Source organism: Nansenia antarctica, assembly GCF_963989245.1.
Source record: "Nansenia antarctica genome assembly, chromosome: 2".
Taxonomy (NCBI): domain Eukaryota; kingdom Metazoa; phylum Chordata; class Actinopteri; order Argentiniformes; family Microstomatidae; genus Nansenia; species Nansenia antarctica.
The window spans coordinates 61209700-61229699 of NC_137675.1; the positions used below are offsets into that span (position 1 = coordinate 61209700).

Here is a 20000-nt window from a genome sequence, read left to right on the forward strand (position 1 = left end):
GTGTGTGTGTGTGTGTGTGTGTGTGTGTGTGTGTGTGTGTGTGTGTGTGTGTGTGTGTGTGTGTGTGTGTGTGTGTGTGTGTGTGTGTGTGTGTGTGTGTGTGTGTGTGTGTGTGTGTGTGTGTGTGTGTGTGTGTGTGTGTGTGTGTGTGTGTGTGTGTGTGTGTGTGTGTGTGTGTGTGTGTGTGTGTGTGTAGTTACTGGGGCTGGACGTAGAGGCACTTATTTCCCGGGTCCTGTCGTCCCTGGAGGAGGACTCTCAGCTGGCTCGTCTGATGGCCTGCCAATCCGTGTCCTGCCTGCTCAGACTCGTGGGCCCCAGCCTCCACCCCGACGCACTCAACAACATCTACCCTGGTACCCTCTCCCTCTGCCTCTCACTCACATCACATTCGCATGTTAGGCTTTTAACAGACGCCTTCATCCAAAGCGACAAATACGTTTTGATACGTTTTAGTAAGGGAATCATCTGTACAAGAAAAAGTCATTGCAAGAAAAAGTCATCTATGCTCGGGCCATTGGCCGCTCACACCTTTTGCTAAGGCCACTAAGTTCACATCCTGTCTGTGTGCGTGTGTGTCTGTGTCTGCGCGTGTGTCTGTGTGTGTGTCTGTGTGTGTGTGTGTGTCTGTGTGCGTGTGTGTCTGTGTCTGCGTGTGTGTGTGTGTGTGTGTCTGTGTGTCTGTGTGTGTGTGTTCTCAGAGCTGCTGAAGCGTCTGGATGACAGCAGTGAGCAGGTGCGGGCCCAGGCCCTCACTGCCCTGGGTCTGTGGCTGGCCAGCCTGGGGAAAGACTACAACCCCCTGCTGTGCAGCGCTCACCTGGACTTCCTGTTCCAGCAGCTCCTGCTGCACCTGGACGACCCGGACAGCCGCGTGCAGGACAGCGTGCTGGGTAATACTCACACTTACACACACACACACACACACACACACACACAACAGTAGGAGGTTTATCACTGACCTTCCGTCTTACCTTGGTTAATCCCAGAGCACTAATAGACATGATGGCTCTGGTCTGAACCAGAGATTCAACAAAAAAATGCATCTGGTTTCCTTCTGAAAACGTTTTGCAATTCCCTTTTCCGACCGTCAAATGACTACCAGGTACTGATGGACTGATCGTTCTCTACAATGAGGAGAGGAGGAGGGTGGAGGGTGGAGCTAAAATAGTTTAGGAGACCAAGTTTATATATGATTAGAATGATGATGATGATGATGATGATGATGATGTGGCTTCTGATGAAGACGATGATGAGGGTGTAGGTATGAGGTGTCCAGGGGTACTGGGGAGGGAGGATGAGTCCAGTGGTACTGGGGAGGGATGATGAGTTGCAGGCCGGGTCCTGTCTGAGGCACCAAGAGATCTAACAGTGATCTGATCCCCCCCCCCCCACCTCTCCCTCATTTCAAAGACCCTCAAAGACCCTCATCTATCCACCTTTTCCACTCGATTCATCACTGGCAGTGGTGCCGGGCGGAGACCCCCGCAGCCCCCCCCCCCCCCCTCCCAGCTCTCCCGCTCATCCATCACAAAGGGGGACGACCCAGAGGCGGGAGTGGATCCAGAGACGGGCCGGTGTCTGTGAGCGACACTCCGTCACCACTATCCTGAGCCGAGCACACCCCCCCCCACACCCCCCATATCTACCCTTCACCTCCATCAACCCCCCCCCACCCCCCCGCCAGCGCACCCAGGACAGGCAGCCCTCGGTGGGGCTAATGTGAGCCTCCCCCCCCCCCCCCCTAATCGCAACCACATGGAAAACTCCCTCTCCTCTCCTGATCTCTCCACACAAGCCATACCACATAATCCCCCCTCTCTCTTTTATCTCTCTCCCCTCTCCTCCTCCTCCCTCTCTCTCTCTCCCTCTCTCTCTCCTGTCTCTTCCCTCTCTTCTCTCATGCCGGGTGTTTTCCGAGGGGTTGACGACCCGTAGTTTTTTCATCGGGGTGTGTTTTATTTATCGGTGGAAAGTCTGAGAGAGTGGGCTTCCTGAACGGAGAAGCTGGGCTTTAGCCCGAATCACTGCTGGAGATTCACTCTCCCCCCCCCCCTCCCTCCCCCCCTCCCTCCCTCCCTCCCTCCTTCCCTCTCTCTTCCTCTCTCATGGATGTTAACTGCGATTAGTTCTGACAGGCGGCAGGTGAGCGCTGATGCTTCAGCCAGAGCTGGCCAGGCCCCGATATCTCCCCATCTTCTCCTCCTTCTCCCCTTCGCAGACTTGGCAGATGCAGCCATAACTCCCATACCGTGGATTCCTAGCCTGCACGAGGGCTGCTGAAACCACCCCAGTGATGATACCCTTCCTGTTGTGACTGTGCCTTTTGATTATCTGCATAACCTTGAGCTGTAGGACGCTCAGTGACTGGTGACTTAAATCAAGTTTATGAAGTGACCTTCGGGAGAGAGGTGTGTGTGTGTGTGTGTGTGTGTGTGTGTGTGTGTGTGTGTGTGTGTGTGTGTGTGTGTGTGTGTGTGTGTGTGTGTGTGTGTGTGTGTGTGTGTGGGTGGGTGTGTGGGGGTGTGTGAGTGTGTGAGTGTGTGGGTGTGTGGGTGTGTGGGTGTGTGAGTGTGTGTGTGAGTGTGTGAGTGTGTGAGTGTGTGAGTGTGTGAGTGTGTGAGTGTGTGTGTGAGTGTGTGAGTGTGTGAGTGTGTGAGTGTGTGAGTGTGTGAGTGTGTGAGTGAGTGTGTGTGTGTGTGTGTGTGGGTGGGTGAGTGAGTGAGTGAGTGAGTGTGTGTGTGTGTGTGTGTGTGAGTGTGTGAGTGTGTGAGTGTGTGAGTGTGTGGGTGTGTGGGTGTGTGGGTGTGTGAGTGTGTGTGTGAGTGTGTGAGTGTGTGGGTGTGTGGGTGTGTGGGTGTGTGAGTGTGTGAGTGTGTGTGTGAGTGTGTGTGTGTGTGTGTGTGGGTGGGTGAGTGAGTGAGTGTGTGTGTGTGTGTGTGTGTGAGTGTGTGTGTGAGTGTGTGAGTGTGTGGGTGTGTGGGTGTGTGGGTGTGTGGGTGTGTGAGTGTGTGAGTGTGTGAGTGTGTGTGTGTGTGTGAGTGTGTGTGTGAGTGTGTGAGTGTGTGTGTGTGAGTGTGTGTGTGTGTGTGTGTGTGTGTGTGTGTGTGTGGGTGGGTGAGTGAGTGAGTGAGTGTGTGTGTGTGTGTGTGTGTGTGTGTGTGTGTGTGTGAGAGTGTGAGTGTGTGTGTGTGTGTGAGAATGTTCCTCTGTTATACGATGATCTCACCGAATGCTGACTGATAGCAGAGCCTTAGCTGTACCCATAACTGCCATCCCACAAATCTGGAGAGACTTCTTTGTATCATGCATGTCTGTGTTTGAAGCTTTCATCTCCCTCCCTTTCTTTCTTTCCTTTCTATCCCCTTTTCCCATTCTTATATGCTTCTTGGATTTCAAACACATCTGTGAAGCTCTTGATGTCTGCTGGCTTTCCTGACAGTATGATGGACAGTACCACCGCCCCATCATCCCCCCCTCTGTAATCCCACATCCCTGGCAGTGCGTGTGCTATCAAACCTCCCTTCCACACCCCACTGTTGGCACCCAGGGGGGAATCCGCTCATCACAAGTCAGCATTGTTCTCCTTTGTTCCAAAGTGCTCAGAGAGAAAAAGCACAGTATACACAAGTGGTAGAAATCCCCCTCGGTGGCTTGGAAGGAACAAAGCGGATTCCGCCGCGTATCAGATGAGGAGTTTACATGAACTAACTCATCCAGACTGACGGGGGGTGTCACCACTGGGCTGCCTCAGTTATGCCATGTGGTTTCCACACACCGTTTACACTTGACACTAATTCAAGTCATTCCAGGCGGTTAAACTCAATAGTATGTCTTCTTGGTGGATTGGGGATTATACTTAATGGTGCAACATCGCCACCCGGTGGAGAGAGTCAAAACATGTGTTGGGGCTTTAAGTTAAAAGGTTTTCATCTTGTTCACTGTTCACTGTTGCCATCTACTGGTCCTGCTGATGGTGTTTCTACCTCATTCATCCTGGGCCTGAAAATGTCTTATATACAGTTTGATAGTGTGTTGAGATCTCATTGCATCTAGTCCAGCTCCCACATTTAAATGTTTACATTTTTGGCATTTAGCACCTTATTCCAAAGCGACTTACAATCGATCATACAGGGCTTTCACACCACCAAGGATCCGTGCCGGTTCGGGTTCCCGTTCTGGAGCCTCAGAACCTTGGTGCTTCATGGCCAACCGCATTCATACCAGTTTAAGCAGAACCATCAATGTTGGGTGACGAAGGGGCGGGATAAACAAAAATGTCACAACAAGATAGTGGCTACTTCACTGGAAATGAGGATAATATCTTCCACTACAGTATCTGAAATAAACACTATTTTGTATGAAAAAAAAAAAAAAGACACTTTCTAAACACATTCTCTTACTAGGCAGCTACTCTGATACTAGAAGTTTGCGTTTGCGTGTGTGTGTGAAGATAGAGAGAATGATGAAAATGTAGATCTTTTTTTTTAATCACATGATTAGATTAGATTACTCTATTTTGTCTCCTTCCTTCTTGCTCTCTTGCACGTCTTCACAGCCTAAAATATGACACACACACTGACGACGCACTAAGACTTGACAAAGGCTACGGCCGAAACCGTTGCCCTATTAAACCACAATTTGTTGCATCTGGAACCTGAGTGTGTGGCTTCTACTTTTTATTTTATTCTAATGACAGATATAGTAGAGATTATGACAGGAAGGATGGGTGAGAGAGAGAGAGAAGGGATGACATGCAGGATATGTCCGCGGCTGGAATCGAACTGGGAGCCCTGCGGTACATGGTCAGCGCTTAATCCACTACGCCACCTAAGCGCCCCAAGCTTCTACTTTTTTTAACACTCACTGACGACATCGCACTTCTAGTTTTTGGTTAGCGCTGAGAGAACCACTATTTTTTGGCTCCAGCTACAAACCAACTTTTCAGGTTCCGAACCAATTTATTTTCGGTCTGAACTGAAACCGGCACGGAGCCTTGGTGGTGTGAAAACTGTGTGTGTGTGTGTGTGTGTGTCTGTGTGTCTGTGTGTGTGTGTGTCTCTGTCTGTCGCCTGACCATGTCTCATATGTGTCTGTCTGTGTGTTTAGAGGTCCTGAAGGTCGGCAGTTCTGTCCACCCATCACTCCTGAAACAAGAAGTGAAAGCCGTGAGGGACAAACAGCGCAGCCCTGTCTACTGTGACCAACTGCTCCAGCACATCCACTCTCTTCCAGTGCACAGTTCTAAATTATTACAATAGCAATATGGCATATGTATTTATTCTGTAAAACCCAGACATCAAATTCAACAGAACAAAGAGTTGCAAGTGGATGTGTTCTATAAGATTGTGTTTGTTTATTATTCCTTTTAACGTATACCTCTGTATGGGTGTGTGTATTGGTCAGAAGACATGGGAGACCCTATGTTGATTGTTGAGGAAGATCCTTTCAGTCCTTGTGCCTTGATTTCTGTTCACTGGCTAATTGTTGGTAAAAAAAAAAACGTGTTTTATAAGATTGTGTTTGTTTATTATTCCTTTTAACGTATACCTCTGTATGGGTGTGTGTATTGGTCAGAAGACATGGGAGACCCTATGTTGATTGTTGAGGAAGATCCTTTCATTCCTTGTGCCTTGATTTCTGTTCACTGGCTAATTGTTGGTAAAAAAATAAAAACACTATTTGACTGTGGTTGGCTTTCTTTTTTGTTGAGACTCACAAGCACTTCACATATCATACAGAGCACAATCAAATTGTCATGAAGAATTAAATGATTTATTTGTGAAATGATGAATGCCAGGGCCTTCATATACATTAGCAGACTACAGTGGGGGATTGTAGCTATCTCAAGTAGTACCAGATGGGGCAGTGTGAGCGTGGGACCTACTCTCTTGCTTCTCCATAGCAACGACCTCTGCATGCTCATTATTATGAAGTAAACCCGCTCTCGACTGTCACATCTCAGGCTCTGCAACATCCCACTGCAGTGTCTAATAGTGTGTTTATTTTGGGAATCAGTGAATCTGATATGTCGGGTGATTATAATGAACTCGAAGTTTTGTCTTGCATCCCCTATTTTGTGGTTGGTTATCAATACCCGCAGGCGCATATTTGAAGTATTACAGCAGCGAGTGCATTAATGCAGTAGATTGTCCTTGCCTGTAAGGATAAGGGACAAGTGACAACTTACACATTTTTTCCAGATCGTAGAATTGTACCAACGCGCCTGCAAGATGTTACAGTTTGGAGACGAACTGGTTTATTTTTCGGCGGTATTTCTGGTGATTCTTTCCATGTCGAGGAGCGCGATGGCAGCATCCGTCCTCACCGGATCCCTCTACGTCTTCATCGTGATGTTTCGGTTCCCTCCAGTACCAGCCGACCAGGCGAGTCAAGTGCTGCGGCCCACTGGCCCCGCAAGCGCCAGAGTCCCCATGATGGCGCACCGTGGAGGGGTACACGACGCGCCGGAGAACACCCTTGCAGCGATACGAGAGGTGAATCTGAGTAGCCTACAGGGCATCACCCTCTCTGAAACATACAATTCAACAACTGCAGTGTTATTATGCAATACGAATATTGGGTGGGCAGTCTATAATGATGAAAATATAAGTGATCTTATTCAAGCTAATTGATGCTGATGAAATGCAGATTGTGTCCTCCAAATGAGAGCCGCTCATATTGTTTCATAATCGTTGCGAATAGTTTGGAAGCCATATCGTCTAATAATTTGTCATCTTTAAGAAACCCTATTGGCCAATAGCTACTACCACTCCCAGTTGCTTTTCTACACCTCATCTCCCCTCACAGCCTATCCATTCCAGATCTGTATCTGCCTTCATCTCTTGTGTATACCTCCCTTCTTATCCCTCCTTCTTTACCTCCACTCCTCCCTCTAGGCCAGCAGGAACGGAGCCACGGGGGTGGAGCTGGACCTGAGCTTCACTGCAGAAGGAGTCCCTGTCCTGATGCATGACGAGACACTGGACCGCACCACCAACGGGACAGGACCGGTCGGCAAGCTGCACCTGGCGGAGATCAGGAGGCTGGACGCCTCGCACAGCCACAGACTCAGGTGGGCTGGGAGGGCGGTCCGCTTATTGAGCAGCACCAAGGTTACGGTCCATGGTTCATTCTATACACAGTTGATGTTGGAAGGAGTTGATCTTTGGTCCCTTCCTCCGCCATTGTCTGTTAGTTTGGAGAAGGGGACAGAGACAAGAGGATGGCTGGACATATAGTGGTGGTCTGAAGGGTAAAAGGCCAGATATAGCAGTGGGTGTCTCAAATATAGCAGCACAAACATTTGTGTGCCCTTCTGTCGTTGGTATGTGTCCAGGGAGAAGTTCAGAGGTGAGAGGGTCCCTACCCTTCAGGAGGCAGTGGAGGAATGTATCAAACACCAGCTGACCATATTCTTTGATGTCAAAGATCATCCTGATAAGGTACAGGCTGCCAACTGCCCACAGATACATGCTATTGTGTATACCCCAATAACAGGACGAAGGCCTACCTAGTTTTGGTTTTTAAAGGTTCCATATGATATTCTATATGATACAATTATAAAATGCCAGTAAACTATGAGTGTATGGAGAGGTTATGGCACCTTAAAGGCCAGCTGTTTCAGGCAGTTAACCACAGGAGCCTCCAGCACCGAGTGGACACAAAGACGCCCACAGCTGTCTCACAGTTGGCGTGGTAGGAATTCAACCCCCCTTGCAATGTGGCTCACTCAGATTCCCTCCTTCTCTTCACCTCTAATTATGGATTTGAGACAATAAATTAAATAGAGTTCATTAAATACAAATGTGCTCTCAAGATCATTTTATGTCACTTACTGTCAGTCAGCCCTTTTGTATACTTTTGTTTACTGTGTTTTCACCCTTCTCTCCTGCAGGCTGCCTCAGTACTTGGAGAAATGTATAAAAAACACCCTGTCCTTTACAACACCAGCATGGTCTGCTCTTTTGAACCCAAAGTCATCTACAAGGTAAACTTTAACCTCGGCTATTACAGCGTAAACCCTTGAAATGCATTCACAAATTTGAGCAATTCATTCATCAGAGCTCACATTCTATCGTTTTTTTCCTTATATATGTATGCTTATATAGACTTATGCAAGTGTTCCTGATATGTTGAATCAGAATCAGAATTGCTTTTATTACATCGATGTACGGATACAAGGAGTAAAATGATTGGGTACAGGTTCAAATACCGTAGGCATTGGCATTGCAGTAGAAATACAAAAACAAAATCAATAATAGAATAAGCATGATATAGACAACAATCAACAATGACTGCAGGCCTATAATATACAGTAGAGTCAGAGCATCAATAATAGAATAAGTGATGTGCTGATTCGCATTCTGCTGCTATCAACATTCCGTTGAATCTCACGTTCCAGATGCGTCAGACAGACCCTGAGGTGGTCACAGCCCTGACCCACCGGCCATGGAGCCTTAGTCGCTATGGCGATGGCACTCCTCGCACCCTGGCGTCATGGACGCAGTTCTGGGCGGAGGTTCTAGATGTGCTACTGGACTGGGCCCACCACCACGTGCTATGGAACCTGTGTGGTGTATCAGCCATCCTCATGCAGAAAGACTTCATCTCCCTGTAAGTGCAGCTATGTCTTGATAATACTATTAATTATTAATATTATTATTATTATTATTATTAATCATTATCTCCACTTTACCCTTTGATATAGGTCAAGTGGAATGTGTGACATATTGTTTTCACCTCTCCTATTCGTTGAAATGTGCACAGGGGGCTAGGGGTTGTTGCTGAACAACATGCATTTTGTTGTCTGGTACTTGTATTCTGCAATGATAATAAAGTTGAATCGAATCAAATCACGGGGTGGCGGTGGCTCAGGAGGTAGTTCGATCCCCGGCTGTCCAAGTGTCGAGGTGTCCTCCATTGGCGTGTGAATGTGTGTGTGAATGGGTGAATGACAGGCTATTGTAAAGTGCTTTGGAATATGGCACTATATAAGTGCAGTCCATTTAATCTAAAACATCTAAAACAAGTTTAGTTTACACCAAGCTAGCAGAGCTTGTTTCAGCATGTGTGGGGCCAACAAGGAAAAAGGGGAAACCTTAAGCCCAGTTTATGCTTCCGCGTAAAATCGACGGCGTAGGCTACAGCGTAGCTTGCGTAGGCCCGCGTAGCCTTGCGTAGCCTACAGCGTAGATTGACGCGCACCTCTCCAAAAATGTAACTACGCGGCAGTTTTTACGCAACCGTAAGCACAGTGATTGGTCCGCTTGGTAGCACATGATTCCGATATGATTCCGACTCTCTCGTCGGCCAAAATGCGGAAGCCATGACAGAAATGTCATTTACTTTTTCTGTAATTACTTATTAATTAAGATTTGAAAAATTATGATAACCATCGTATTATCTTAGTTTAATGACATTTCAATGCATCATAGAACTTTTATTTACAACAAGCATAACAACAACAAAATCGCTATTATGCCGCTTTGAGTACCGTTCCAACGGAGCGCCCTATGGAAGCGTCAGGCACAGCCTTCCTATAAGAAGCGCGATTCACATTTACGAGATGTACAATCCTGTTTATTTAGAAATAAATTATTAGTTACAGGGAGCCTTGGCTGTTCGTTGGGTTTAAATTATATTTATGATAGACATATTTAATGTAAAGTTATCTATAACAACTGTGATTGGTCCGCTTGGTAGCGTCACATTCCGACTCTCTCGTAAATGCGGAAGTCATGACAGAAAAAAACTTTACTGAAAAATGATGATAACCATCTTATTATCTTAGTTTACTGTCATTTCAATGCATTATAGACATTTTCTTTACAACAAGCATAACAAAAATACATTTTTTGATCGCTATTATGCCGCTATGAGTACACCGACCAACGCGACGCGGTCCGCGGACCAACGCAGAACTATAAACTTGGAGAGCCCACGCGTAGGCTACGGCATAGACGCACGTAAATTCGACGCAGAAGCATAAATCGGGCTTTATGGCTGTTGTGCCCCAAGGGTTGTCAGAGAGCCTGTATTTCCCATACACAGTATTTAATGTAAACAGTTACATGTGGCTGATTTTGTGTTCATCCCTGTCCTTAAACTGACCCAACTGTCATCTCCCTATGCAGGGACTATGTGCAGTACTGGGCAGAGCGAGGTGTGGAGGTGGTGGGCTGGACCGTGAACACGGACGTGGAGAAGCAGTACTACCAAGATGTACTGAAGATCAGCTATATCACAGACAGCCTGAGAGAGGACTGTGAGGCCCATTACTGACCCAGACAGGGATAGACAAACAGTTAAGAGAAATGCCAATCAGTATTGACAGTAAGGAAAGTACCCAGGCCTTATATCATAGGAATGAACAGTGTAGGCTACACACACACAGCTGCAATACAGGTCAGTTAAGTAACCTTTTACCTAAGCATGTCCCCAGACTTGCTGGACTGGACTTCTGGTGTGTAACCTTTTAACTCCAACAGAACTGTACAGTGTGGACACAGTAAACGCATAGTGAAGGATCATACCGTCATTTACTTGACCAATACCAGCAATACCATCATACCCTCAGAAATACTTCTCCCCTCTTGGACCAAGGATTACACCACTAACTGAAGAATTTGTTTGGCACATTCCCAGTCATCTAATACAGAGATTTTGGCCCCCATTTTCCTATGGTAACACTGGTAAGGTATAACAATTTTCGTTTGAATGTATCCTATGAAAGCTGTAAATGTGTATAATGTATCTTCTTTATTCTCTCCTGTTATGTGATGTAAATACTGCAGGCCTACTGTAAATATTTAGAAAATAAATATTCCCTGTCAATATGCATGCAGGCTTGTGCTGAGATTAGTATTTGAGTGAAAAGTTATTTTATTGTCAACAGTGTTGCATTGTAGGCCTAAGGACACTGTGATGGGCTACACCGTATTGCTTGTTTTGTAAATATCACAGCAACGTTCAGAAACGTGGAACATCGCACCCCTCTGCCCGGCTTCGTCCAGGCGGTGAACTACCATGGGGACGCTGAGGGAGGTGTGTGTCCCTTTAAGCGCTGAGGGAGGTGTGTTTCAACGTCAACTGGAATGGTTAGTTTGGTAGTGTACGTCCAGTGTCTTTTTGGCAGAATGACAGCTCCTATTTCACCAGACATGACATTGTCCCACCTCGACTGACACCCCCCAAGGACCAAAGTTACACTTACTTAACTGACTGGATGAAGAGATGAGCTCACGCTACAGGGCAATCTAGAATGCTTGATTTTGAGATGCGTTTTATTTTTTTATATTGAGAAGAGCTCGTTTCCAATGGTCATTTTGCGCGGTAGGTTATGAAATAGTTGACTTTCTTTCAACAGTTCGGGTTCGGGTTCAAAAAGCAAAAGATCATTTTGGACACATGACAACTAGTGATGCGTCAAAAGAACTTGCACTAAAAGGGACATTGGAAGTAGCCTAATTAATTGTGCAAATCGTCGTAGAACTTCTGTGCCTTTACCCTATTGCCTCTTCATAACCGGCCTGGACACTTGAGTGCCATACTGAAGTTTGCCTGCACATGATGTACACAATTACAAGAGGTCCCAGCAAACTTGTCACACAGCGACGAACAGGTGAGTGTGGATGTCATCACACGAGGTCCATCAGGATCCTTCTGTTCAGTGACCTCTCGTTCACACACTCCGAGGTACGGTTGGACACATTTTATTTCAGCCTAGTAGTTTCCTTGTTACATTCATTGCAACACTGTTACTTTTATGGCGCGACCTGGACACTTTCAGAAAGACCGCATGTCCAGCGCATTATGTGCAATGCATTGGTTTACTATGGATGAAACTTTCGGGCCATTATTACATTTTAATGGGGGGGGGGGGGGGAACATGATTAATGTATGCATATACCGAGTCATAACATCTATTATTCTCTCTCATTAAGGTCCTACCCAGCAGATTGACAACAAAATAAACGACTTCAAGCACAAACAAACGTGTTGGTCTGTGGCTGAGTAAGTACACAGTCTGTGTTTGACACATCAGAGTATTGCTGCTGCAGCTCCCTGTCTGTCCAGAACCCTGCCGGACGTCCCGTTCGGACTGTTGCTCAACTTCACTCAAGCTAGCTAGCTGGTCAGCAGGGACCCTCGACTTTCTGGCGTTTAACCTTGTATGCATCTCCATTAGGCCCACTCTCGTGGGTCTTTTGTCACACTGCCTTCATGTCATTGAGCCGAGCCGTGACGTGACCTTGGGGACAGCAAGGTTACCCGTGAGCGTCTGTTGTCGTCCGACGGTGTGGGACTCGTGTTAGTGGGTCGCTGCACCACGCCGTGGCCTGTAGCTTAGCGCCTAATGCTACATTCGGTTGCCAGTCATTCTATATTCGACAAGAAGGCATTTCTTGTGAACAACATGTCACCGATAAGCCATTTAAAGAGAAGTGAAGCAATCGACGAGAATGTCCTTATGGCAATCACACCGCTTTCCCATTGCAAGTTTTCGCAATTACCATAGAAACGCTTTAGTATGCCAAAGTATGGGAGCCGCAGTGGGACATCTGGCATACTACCCGTCTAGTTCTTGCGCTGAAGCTCTGAACATAACGGCACTAAGCAGACATGAAGACAACTTTACTATGATACATAATCCAAAGGACTTATCATGCAAAGTAGTATTTTATATGTTTTCTACAAGCACACACTTATGCTTCGATATTATTTGCCGGAATAATGTATTTATACATACTTTTTGTTAGACGTACTTGTTTATCACCCATCATGTCCATCTTTCCATGTGCAGCATCCCTGCACCTAAGCTTGTGTTCAACCGGTTGAACGGGAAGAGGTACCACACAGCACCAGCTCTGCAGGCGGACACTCAGCCTGGGTCAGAGGGCTTCACTGCTGCGCATGAGGAGAATGTCAAGTTTGTGGACAAAGGTAAGGGTTGATAGGTGATAGAGCCTAATTTCCAAAGTAGGCTACAGCGCCTAAAGCCTTTCTTCAATTGTTCGGAACACGACTCCTGGCATCCTCTCCTCCGTCCTCCACTCGCTTCATCCTAAAAAAATATTTGAGTACATAATAATATTACATTGAAATGTTTTGGCATTTTGCAGACACTTTTATCCAAAGCGACTTACAACAAATACATTTGTCTAAGTAAGTGAAGCATCTATCCATTATATTATATCTATCCAGTCATTATAAGAAAAAGTAATCCATGCTATGACCAGAGGTCATTGGCAGTTACAATGCTAGAAGAAGGAAGAATCATCAAATTGTTTTATATAGCCTAGTAGAGGAACTGTACATGGGGGTAGTGAGGATGAGGAGGTCTTTAGGGCGGACAGATGAAGCCTGAAGAGATGGGTCTTCAATCTACGGCGGAAGATAGGTAGTGACTGCAGTCCTGACAGCAATGCAAAAAGAAATGCAGATTCTGTCAGAACCTAGCAGGGTTGCAGCCCCTCCCACCTAACGATCAGTTAACGACCAGACATGTTTCACTCACTCCAAATATATTCAGGCAATGTCAGAGGTGAGCAGGGACTAAATACCTTGCAGAAAAGTTTCAGGGGCTCCTGCTATAAATTGGCTTCAAAACAGATAGCTTTCAAGATAAACTATACTACCAAATAACAAATCCTAACAGCAACACAACTACCAACAACACAGTGATATTAAACAAGATAAAATTAACTTACTTAGGCTAGAGGCTGGACAGACTTCTCCTCCAACGTGTAGCACGCGAGTGGAGGACGGAGGAGAGGACGCGATGAGTCATGCCCCTAACAATTGAGAAAAGGCTGGCGTGTTTTCCAAAATGGTAATGTGAGTTAGTAGGCCTATCTTCTTTATTGACTATGCTTGAAAGACTCATGGCCTTTACCTTGTTTGCTATCATAGTTTGGAGGAGACAACAGGACTTTGCCACTCCCTGTCCCTGGTGCCTCAGCGAAACATGGTAGAAGGGCCATGGTTGTAGTCTCCCCCCCCCCCCCCCCCCCAGCACAGCTGCACTGATACTGATAGCTCCACAGCAGGGGGCTGTCTGCCCTGCCCACCCAAATACACCCTGCCAATGCTGTTTGTCCTACACATAAACATGAGTACATGTGCATGAGCAGAGCTTGTACCATCCATCTGGCCTCAAATGAATGCAGTTATAATGGCATCAGAAGGTGTGGGCTGATATCCCTTATTGTCTGTGTTTGTAACACTGAACAGATGCCCACAAGGAAATACATTATTTTTATTGTGTCTGAGTGAAACTCTACACACAGTGACCTCATTTGCAAGTCTGTAGTCATTTCAACAGCTGCTCCCACTATGCCAAACAGCTTTTGTTCAGCTGGTTTATTCTTCTCTGTATCGCCCATGTGAGACATGGGGGAAAACCAGTCCCTGCCCCTGTCAGGCTTTTTACAAGAGTATTAACCTTGCAACATCCATTCACACACATACACACACTTGTTGGACTGGTGCCACCTACGATAAGTTCAGTCAGGACTCCTCGGTTTATATTGGTAAGTAAACAAATGGTAGTACATTAGGTGTGACGTAATTGGATGGCTGCGCTCTGTATAGCTCCCAGGCTGAAGTTTAGCGACATGAAATACAATAATATGAGGCAGGGAGACCATAACCCCGTCAGGTACGTTAAATACAGAGCGACCGGGCGGGTGGAAGCGTAATAACTCTGCTCTTTTATCCCCCGTCCCATGAAAATGTGATGTGTTTGCATCTTTTCACATGTGACTGGTGTACAGACACTATAGACTGGTTTTAAGTTAAGTAAGTAAGTAAAGTTTATTTATATAGCACTTATCACAGACCAGCAGTTACAAAGTGCTTTACATAGGTTATAAAAACATGATTAAAGAGCAGGTTAAAAGAAATAGGTTAACAAGTGAAAATAAAAACAATACATTTTACTACTGTTATACATATTTTAGACTGATCATCTACAAGTCAACCATTTTATTATTACCAACTGATCATTCAACCGTCTTCATGCTATTGTTGGCATTTCTCTTCTTTATTTGAATGCATCTGTTAACTCTGGATATACCTGTAGTACCTCAATCATCTGCAAAAATGTTGCTGTGTGATTGGACTGTTTGTCTAACACACACTGTAAGCCTAAAGACATCCAGAGGGGTGACTGATGACTGTGTGTGGTTCTTCTTTATGTCCTTTGTAGCGTGGCAGCAGGTAGCGCAGCATATGGAGGAAGGGGACAGTCAGGGACCAGTGCAGTATACAGAGACCACCCCCAACCCAGCCATGAAGAGTGAGTGGCCACTCCACACTCCTCCTTTTCACACTCATCCACTCCCTCTGTTCCTCCTCTCTACCTTTCATCACACTGACTCATATAGCTTTCCCTGTAACAAAACCACTTCCTCTGTTCCTGAACACACTCATGGAATTTCAACGGTGCTCTCCTCCCTCGTTTTCTCCTCTGTCCTGTTCCTCATGCTGACTCAACAGTTTTTTTGAGCCAGATATGTCCAAGGCACTAACTGTAATACATGTACGTAATGTGTTTCGAGGTACTTGTATCAGATCATCATTTGTGTTATGTGTAGGGTAGTGTCTATACTGTGTGTCACGCTACAACCCCCCCCAAGACATGGGTGGAGGATCTGCTGGGACAGGGTGTCCCTGGCTATGCCTGCTATATTTCAGCCACTCATGTGGGTCTTACCCTGACACCCTATATCCTACTCACCTATGCGTAAGGATGATGGGAAAAAATGCCCCTTCTTGCTGTCACCTGGTCAGTGTGTCTGTGTGTGTGTGTCTGTGTGTGTGTCTGTGTCTGTGTGTGTCTGTGAGAGACCCTCAACTGGGTCATAGTACTGCTATTGGCCACACACTTGCTGGTGCCATCACCCACTTATTCTAAGTAACAAGATGATGGGTTCATAAGGTTTTATTTAGAGTCATTTGGACAAATGCAATCAATTGATCTCACTTGCCGATAAGCTGAGTACTTACATCTGGTTACTTCATCCAGAGAGGCAGGATGAGCGGCTGTGGCGTAGGAGGTAGAGTCACCATCTAATGATCACAAGGTTGGCAGATCAGTGGTTCGAGCCCAGGCTGGCCACATGTCGAAGTGTCCTTGGGCAAGACACTGAACCCCAAAATTGCTCCCAGTGAGCGGGCCAGCGCCTTGCATGGCAGCTTGCCGCCATGGGTGAATGAGAGGCCGTTGTAAAGCGATTTGGCGCTATATAAGTGCAGTCCATTTACCATTTAGGAGTCCAACGGGGACAACAGGTGATGGATCATCATTTACTTGCTAATTTGGATGGGGAACAGCCAGTCTGTCAGATGTTCTTGTGAAAACACTCAAAACAGTCTGACATTAGTAAGAAGATGAGTAGAATTATGATATGATATATGATCTGATCTCTATTAGCACTGTTCATGATGAGGCATTGAATTAACCCATTTCAATTATGTGCTACCCACAAAGCCATGCCGCATTTTGTCCAAAATGTAATTGTCTTTCGAACGCCGTTGCTATCTGGCATGACAGCACCCCGTCCTTACCTCCCATCTTCCCCCTTGTTCCCAGACTTTGTGCCCATCGACCTGGATGAGTGGTGGGCCCAGCGGTTCTTGGCCAACATCGACAACCAGTCCTGATGGGTTCCTCCAGGGGGTGGGCCTGGCACCAGGGGGTGCAAGGGGAGAGGCCCATATGGACCTAATGGATGCCCAGGAGGTTGAAGGTGAGAAGAGGGCAGAGGTGCCCCTGGCAGCAAGTGGATATGGGTCTTCCCTTCAAGGCGTGGCACAGAGGGATGGGCATTATCCCAGGGCAGCGCTGGGACGCTGGCATTGTCGCCATGAACTCTGACCTTTTAAAGAACAGCTTCATCAACAGCACAACCAACACTAACCACTGTCCGTCTGGGCAATCCACTGGAAGGTCGTGTCTTGAATTGGAGGTTGTTTTCATCAACCCCAGCACTGACGGCTAAGATGTCTGTACTTCTTTCAAATGCAGTAAATTGTATTTTCAAAAAAAGCACTTTGTGAATAGTCTGTTTTCCCTAAAAACAAAGGTTGGGCAATAACACAACTCTCCACAGGGTGTCACTGTTGAAACACAGTTCTAGCATCGGAAAAGGACTTTAACCTTTGCAAGTATTATAAACAGGGGTGCACATAACTTTTTGGGGCCAGTGCTCAGAGGAGCACCTAGGGATGCTGCTTGGTGCTCCCCGAGCTCGCGAGTCACGACCCGTCCCACAGGATGGATGAAAAAGGGATACATGGATAACTTATTAGCAAAACGACATTTATTCATAAATAAAGATGAACGAACAAATGATTGTGTGCAAAACAAAAGAAACAAATGCAAAATCAAATGACTGCTCTTTAAGCATGAAAGTCTGTCAGACTCCTTTAAACACAATGAAATCAACTGACATCTCTTTAAGCACTAACTGAATGTCTGTTCTTTAAACACAATGAAATCAACTGACATCTCTTTAAGCACTGCTCTGTTCTGTAAACACTGAAATCAACTTTTCAACAAAAAGTTACAGCCTAAGCATTTACTTATGCTACAAGCTTAATCATCATCATCATCACTGCTCTCTTGACTGCTGTTAATACTGTCCTCAATTTCAACCATGGTAGAGGATGTTGTAGGCTATCACTTTAAATAGCTCATTATTTTGATTGTGCAACAAAGTTTTTTTTTTTTCTTCTAATAGAATTCCCAACCATATTCCCTGGGTCAGGGGTCGAAGTGCGATAATGAAGCTGTAAAACAAACGTCTGAACGTTTGAAAGCTTCAGAGAAAAGAAACGTGAAGTCCCTTGGTGTTGTTTTTCCTTTTAGCGACGAGTCGTTCGGGACTGAATTTTCACGTGCGGCGTGATAACTGTGATAACCGTGCGATACGCGATACGCGGAATTAAAGTACGAGTTACGATACTTTCCGAATGTTTTCGTGAGGGGAGTCGCCGTGGTCGTCGTCGGTCGACTGTTGTGATGGATTGCTGAGGGGACGGCAAATAGTTACTTAGTGGGGCTTGCAGTGATGCAGCAGTCAGCAGTCAGCAGTTGGATTTTGAGGAAGTAAATTCCTCTCCCAGCGCTTCCAGCTTTTGGTGAGCAAGAGCGCGTTCATGCCGCTGATCTGCCGCGCAGCATGCATTTTGGCAACGCATGCGCACTGGCGCACCAGTTATGTGCACCCCTGATTATAAAGCTATTTCAAAGACTATAGTAAATTATTTATTCACAATAACAATACATCAGCATCACACATTACAATCTGGGTATCCAATCATCTTTCTTTGACTGTTGACAGGTAGAATAATATATTGAGCCACTACCCAAGCAAGCGCTTTTCTGGTTACTTAAGTGCTGAGTTAAAACACATTTACAACCAGGGTGTAGTAGAAGGTCTAGACATTACAGTAACAGCAGATGGTGACAGGTCTGTCTTTGCACTTCGTCGGTTGGAACAAGTTTCTGACAAGAAATTCCATTGACATGACAGGATTAAGGAGGGGAATTTATCAAATTAAGAGTAACAAAAATGATGGTACAAAAAGAAGAACCTAATTATGATGACATCAAGCAAAAATAATTAAAAAGAGGAAACACATAGTAGGCTAGGATGTATGCATATGCAATGGAAATGTGTACACTTGTTTACACCTTCCCTCATTCTTCAGAAGACACTTCAAGTTCCTCGTTCGTACTGTAACCCTCCTGCTCATGGCAGTCTTAAAAATACCTGCACATCGCTTTGAACACACAAACATGAATAAAACTGGATCAACACAGAGAAATGTTGTAGGGGAGTCTACAAACAATCCAGAGCCCCAGTCCCACTCTACACTCAGGTCTCTGAGCTGGCAGAAACCTTCCCTGCTCTCCACGTGGGCTATGGACCAGTCAGTATGCAAATACATGGTTGGGGGGGTGGTGTTGGTAAAGACAAGCAGGTCCGTATGAGACAAGGCAGCACGGTCATCGTCTTCCAACAGGTGGCGTTACTCCGACGTCCCTCGATGTCTATGGACGGGACAGCGCCATCTGTGGCAAGACAACGTGTGGCCGGTGGGACAATGGGTGAGTTACTGTAGTTTAAGGCCTGTCGGCCACCGGGAGGGCTGTCCCATGATGCCTCAGTGCTTCTCCAGGGCCTTGGTCAGCAGTTCGTTGAGGCGGGAGATCATGGGTCTGGGGTCGTCGTTCAGGCCTGCGGCGATCATGGCGTTGTCGTAGATCTACAGGGACACGAGTGTCAACAGGTTCGAGTGAAACTCAATGTATATGTATGTATGTATGTATGTATGTATGTATGTATGTATGTATGCATCCCACTTCAGTCACGTTCAAAAACACCCACAAAGATAAGAGCCCTACAATGAGAATGTCAATAACAGGGTTAGGTTTTTATCCCGGTGATCATTTGTTTGAACTGTGAATGGCGACATCCCAGAAGTGGAGTGTGTTGTGAGGGTGACTGTCCTCTTACCTGCTCCAGCAGCAGTGTCGCCAGTCCAGAGTCGGACTCCTTCAGCGAGTGCATCTTCTTGATGAGGTCGTGGCTAGAGGTGGAGGCATGGTAACAAGAGAACAGTGTTGGGGAGGCATGGTAACAAGAGAACAGTGTTGGGGAGGCATGGTAACAAGAGAACATTGTTGGGGAGGCATGGTAACAAGAGAACATTGTTGGGGAGGCATGGTAACAAGAGAACAGTGTGGGGGAGGCATGGTAACAAGAGAACAGTGTTGGGGAGGCATGGTAACAAGAGAACAGTGTTGGGGAGGCATGGTAACAAGAAAACAGTGTGGGGGAGGCATGGTAACAAGAGAACAGTGTTGGGGAGGCATGGTAACAAGAGAACAGTGTTGGGGAGGCATGGTAACAAGAGAACAGTGTTGGGCATACATGCTGTCCGTTTGACCGAATTTCTACCCTTCATTTTTCTCTTTCTTCTCATGA

General features: G+C 46.2%; 4 protein-coding genes across 5 annotated transcripts in view; 3 read left to right on the forward strand and 1 right to left on the reverse strand.

Annotated features, from left to right (window-relative positions):
* dnaaf5 (dynein axonemal assembly factor 5) overlaps positions 1-5261 on the forward strand; it is a gene marked incomplete at both ends in the record, with an annotated part of 33495 nt that extends 28234 nt beyond the window's left edge. The window contains 3 exons of the mRNA XM_080523235.1: positions 197-356; positions 702-893; positions 5110-5261. Coding sequence (XP_080379361.1) covers positions 197-356; positions 702-893; positions 5110-5261 — 504 coding nt within the window. The remainder of the gene's footprint in view (positions 1-196; positions 357-701; positions 894-5109) is intronic.
* A 972-nt stretch (positions 5262-6233) lies between these two features.
* LOC308149500 (glycerophosphodiester phosphodiesterase 1-like) lies at positions 6234-10284 on the forward strand (the record flags this gene model as incomplete). Its single annotated transcript, XM_080522359.1, has 6 exons — positions 6234-6497; positions 6900-7075; positions 7340-7445; positions 7898-7990; positions 8405-8616; positions 10137-10284. 6 exons carry the CDS (start codon positions 6234-6236, stop codon positions 10282-10284), a joined length of 999 nt encoding a protein of 332 aa, XP_080378485.1.
* Positions 10285-11152: 868 nt separating this feature from the next.
* LOC308151174 (MAPK regulated corepressor interacting protein 2-like) lies at positions 11153-17047 on the forward strand. Of its 2 annotated transcripts, XM_080523997.1 has the most exons (5): positions 11153-11623; positions 11946-12015; positions 12806-12945; positions 15212-15301; positions 16598-17047. In XM_080523997.1, the coding sequence occupies exons 1-5, from the start codon at positions 11569-11571 to the stop codon at positions 16666-16668; spliced, it is 426 nt and encodes a 141-aa protein (XP_080380123.1). In that variant the 5' UTR covers positions 11153-11568; the 3' UTR covers positions 16669-17047. The 2 variants fall into 2 exon arrangements, with proteins under 2 accessions (XP_080380123.1, XP_080380124.1); XM_080523998.1 differs by lacking the exon at positions 15212-15301.
* Positions 17048-17180: 133 nt separating this feature from the next.
* Positions 17181-20000, reverse strand: part of trap1 (TNF receptor-associated protein 1) — an 11571-nt gene continuing 8751 nt past the window's right edge. The window contains exons 17-18 of the mRNA XM_080524397.1: positions 19530-19602; positions 17181-19278 (exon numbers count right to left, since the gene is read on the reverse strand). Coding sequence (XP_080380523.1) covers positions 19177-19278; positions 19530-19602 — 175 coding nt within the window. The 3' untranslated portion in view covers positions 17181-19176. The remainder of the gene's footprint in view (positions 19279-19529; positions 19603-20000) is intronic.

What these genes read in the sequence shown, in the direction of transcription:
- LOC308151174 (XM_080523997.1), top strand. Translation starts at nt 11,569, where the DNA reads ATGATGTACACAATTACAAGAGGTCCCAGCAAACTTGTCACACAGCGA. An exon ending in ACGTGTTGGTCTGTGGCTGA is followed by an intron (nt 12,016 to 12,805) that starts GTAAGTACACAG and finishes TTCCATGTGCAG; the next exon opens with CATCCCTGCACCTAAGCTTG. An exon ending in CCCCAACCCAGCCATGAAGA is followed by an intron (nt 15,302 to 16,597) that starts GTGAGTGGCCAC and finishes CCTTGTTCCCAG; the next exon opens with ACTTTGTGCCCATCGACCTG.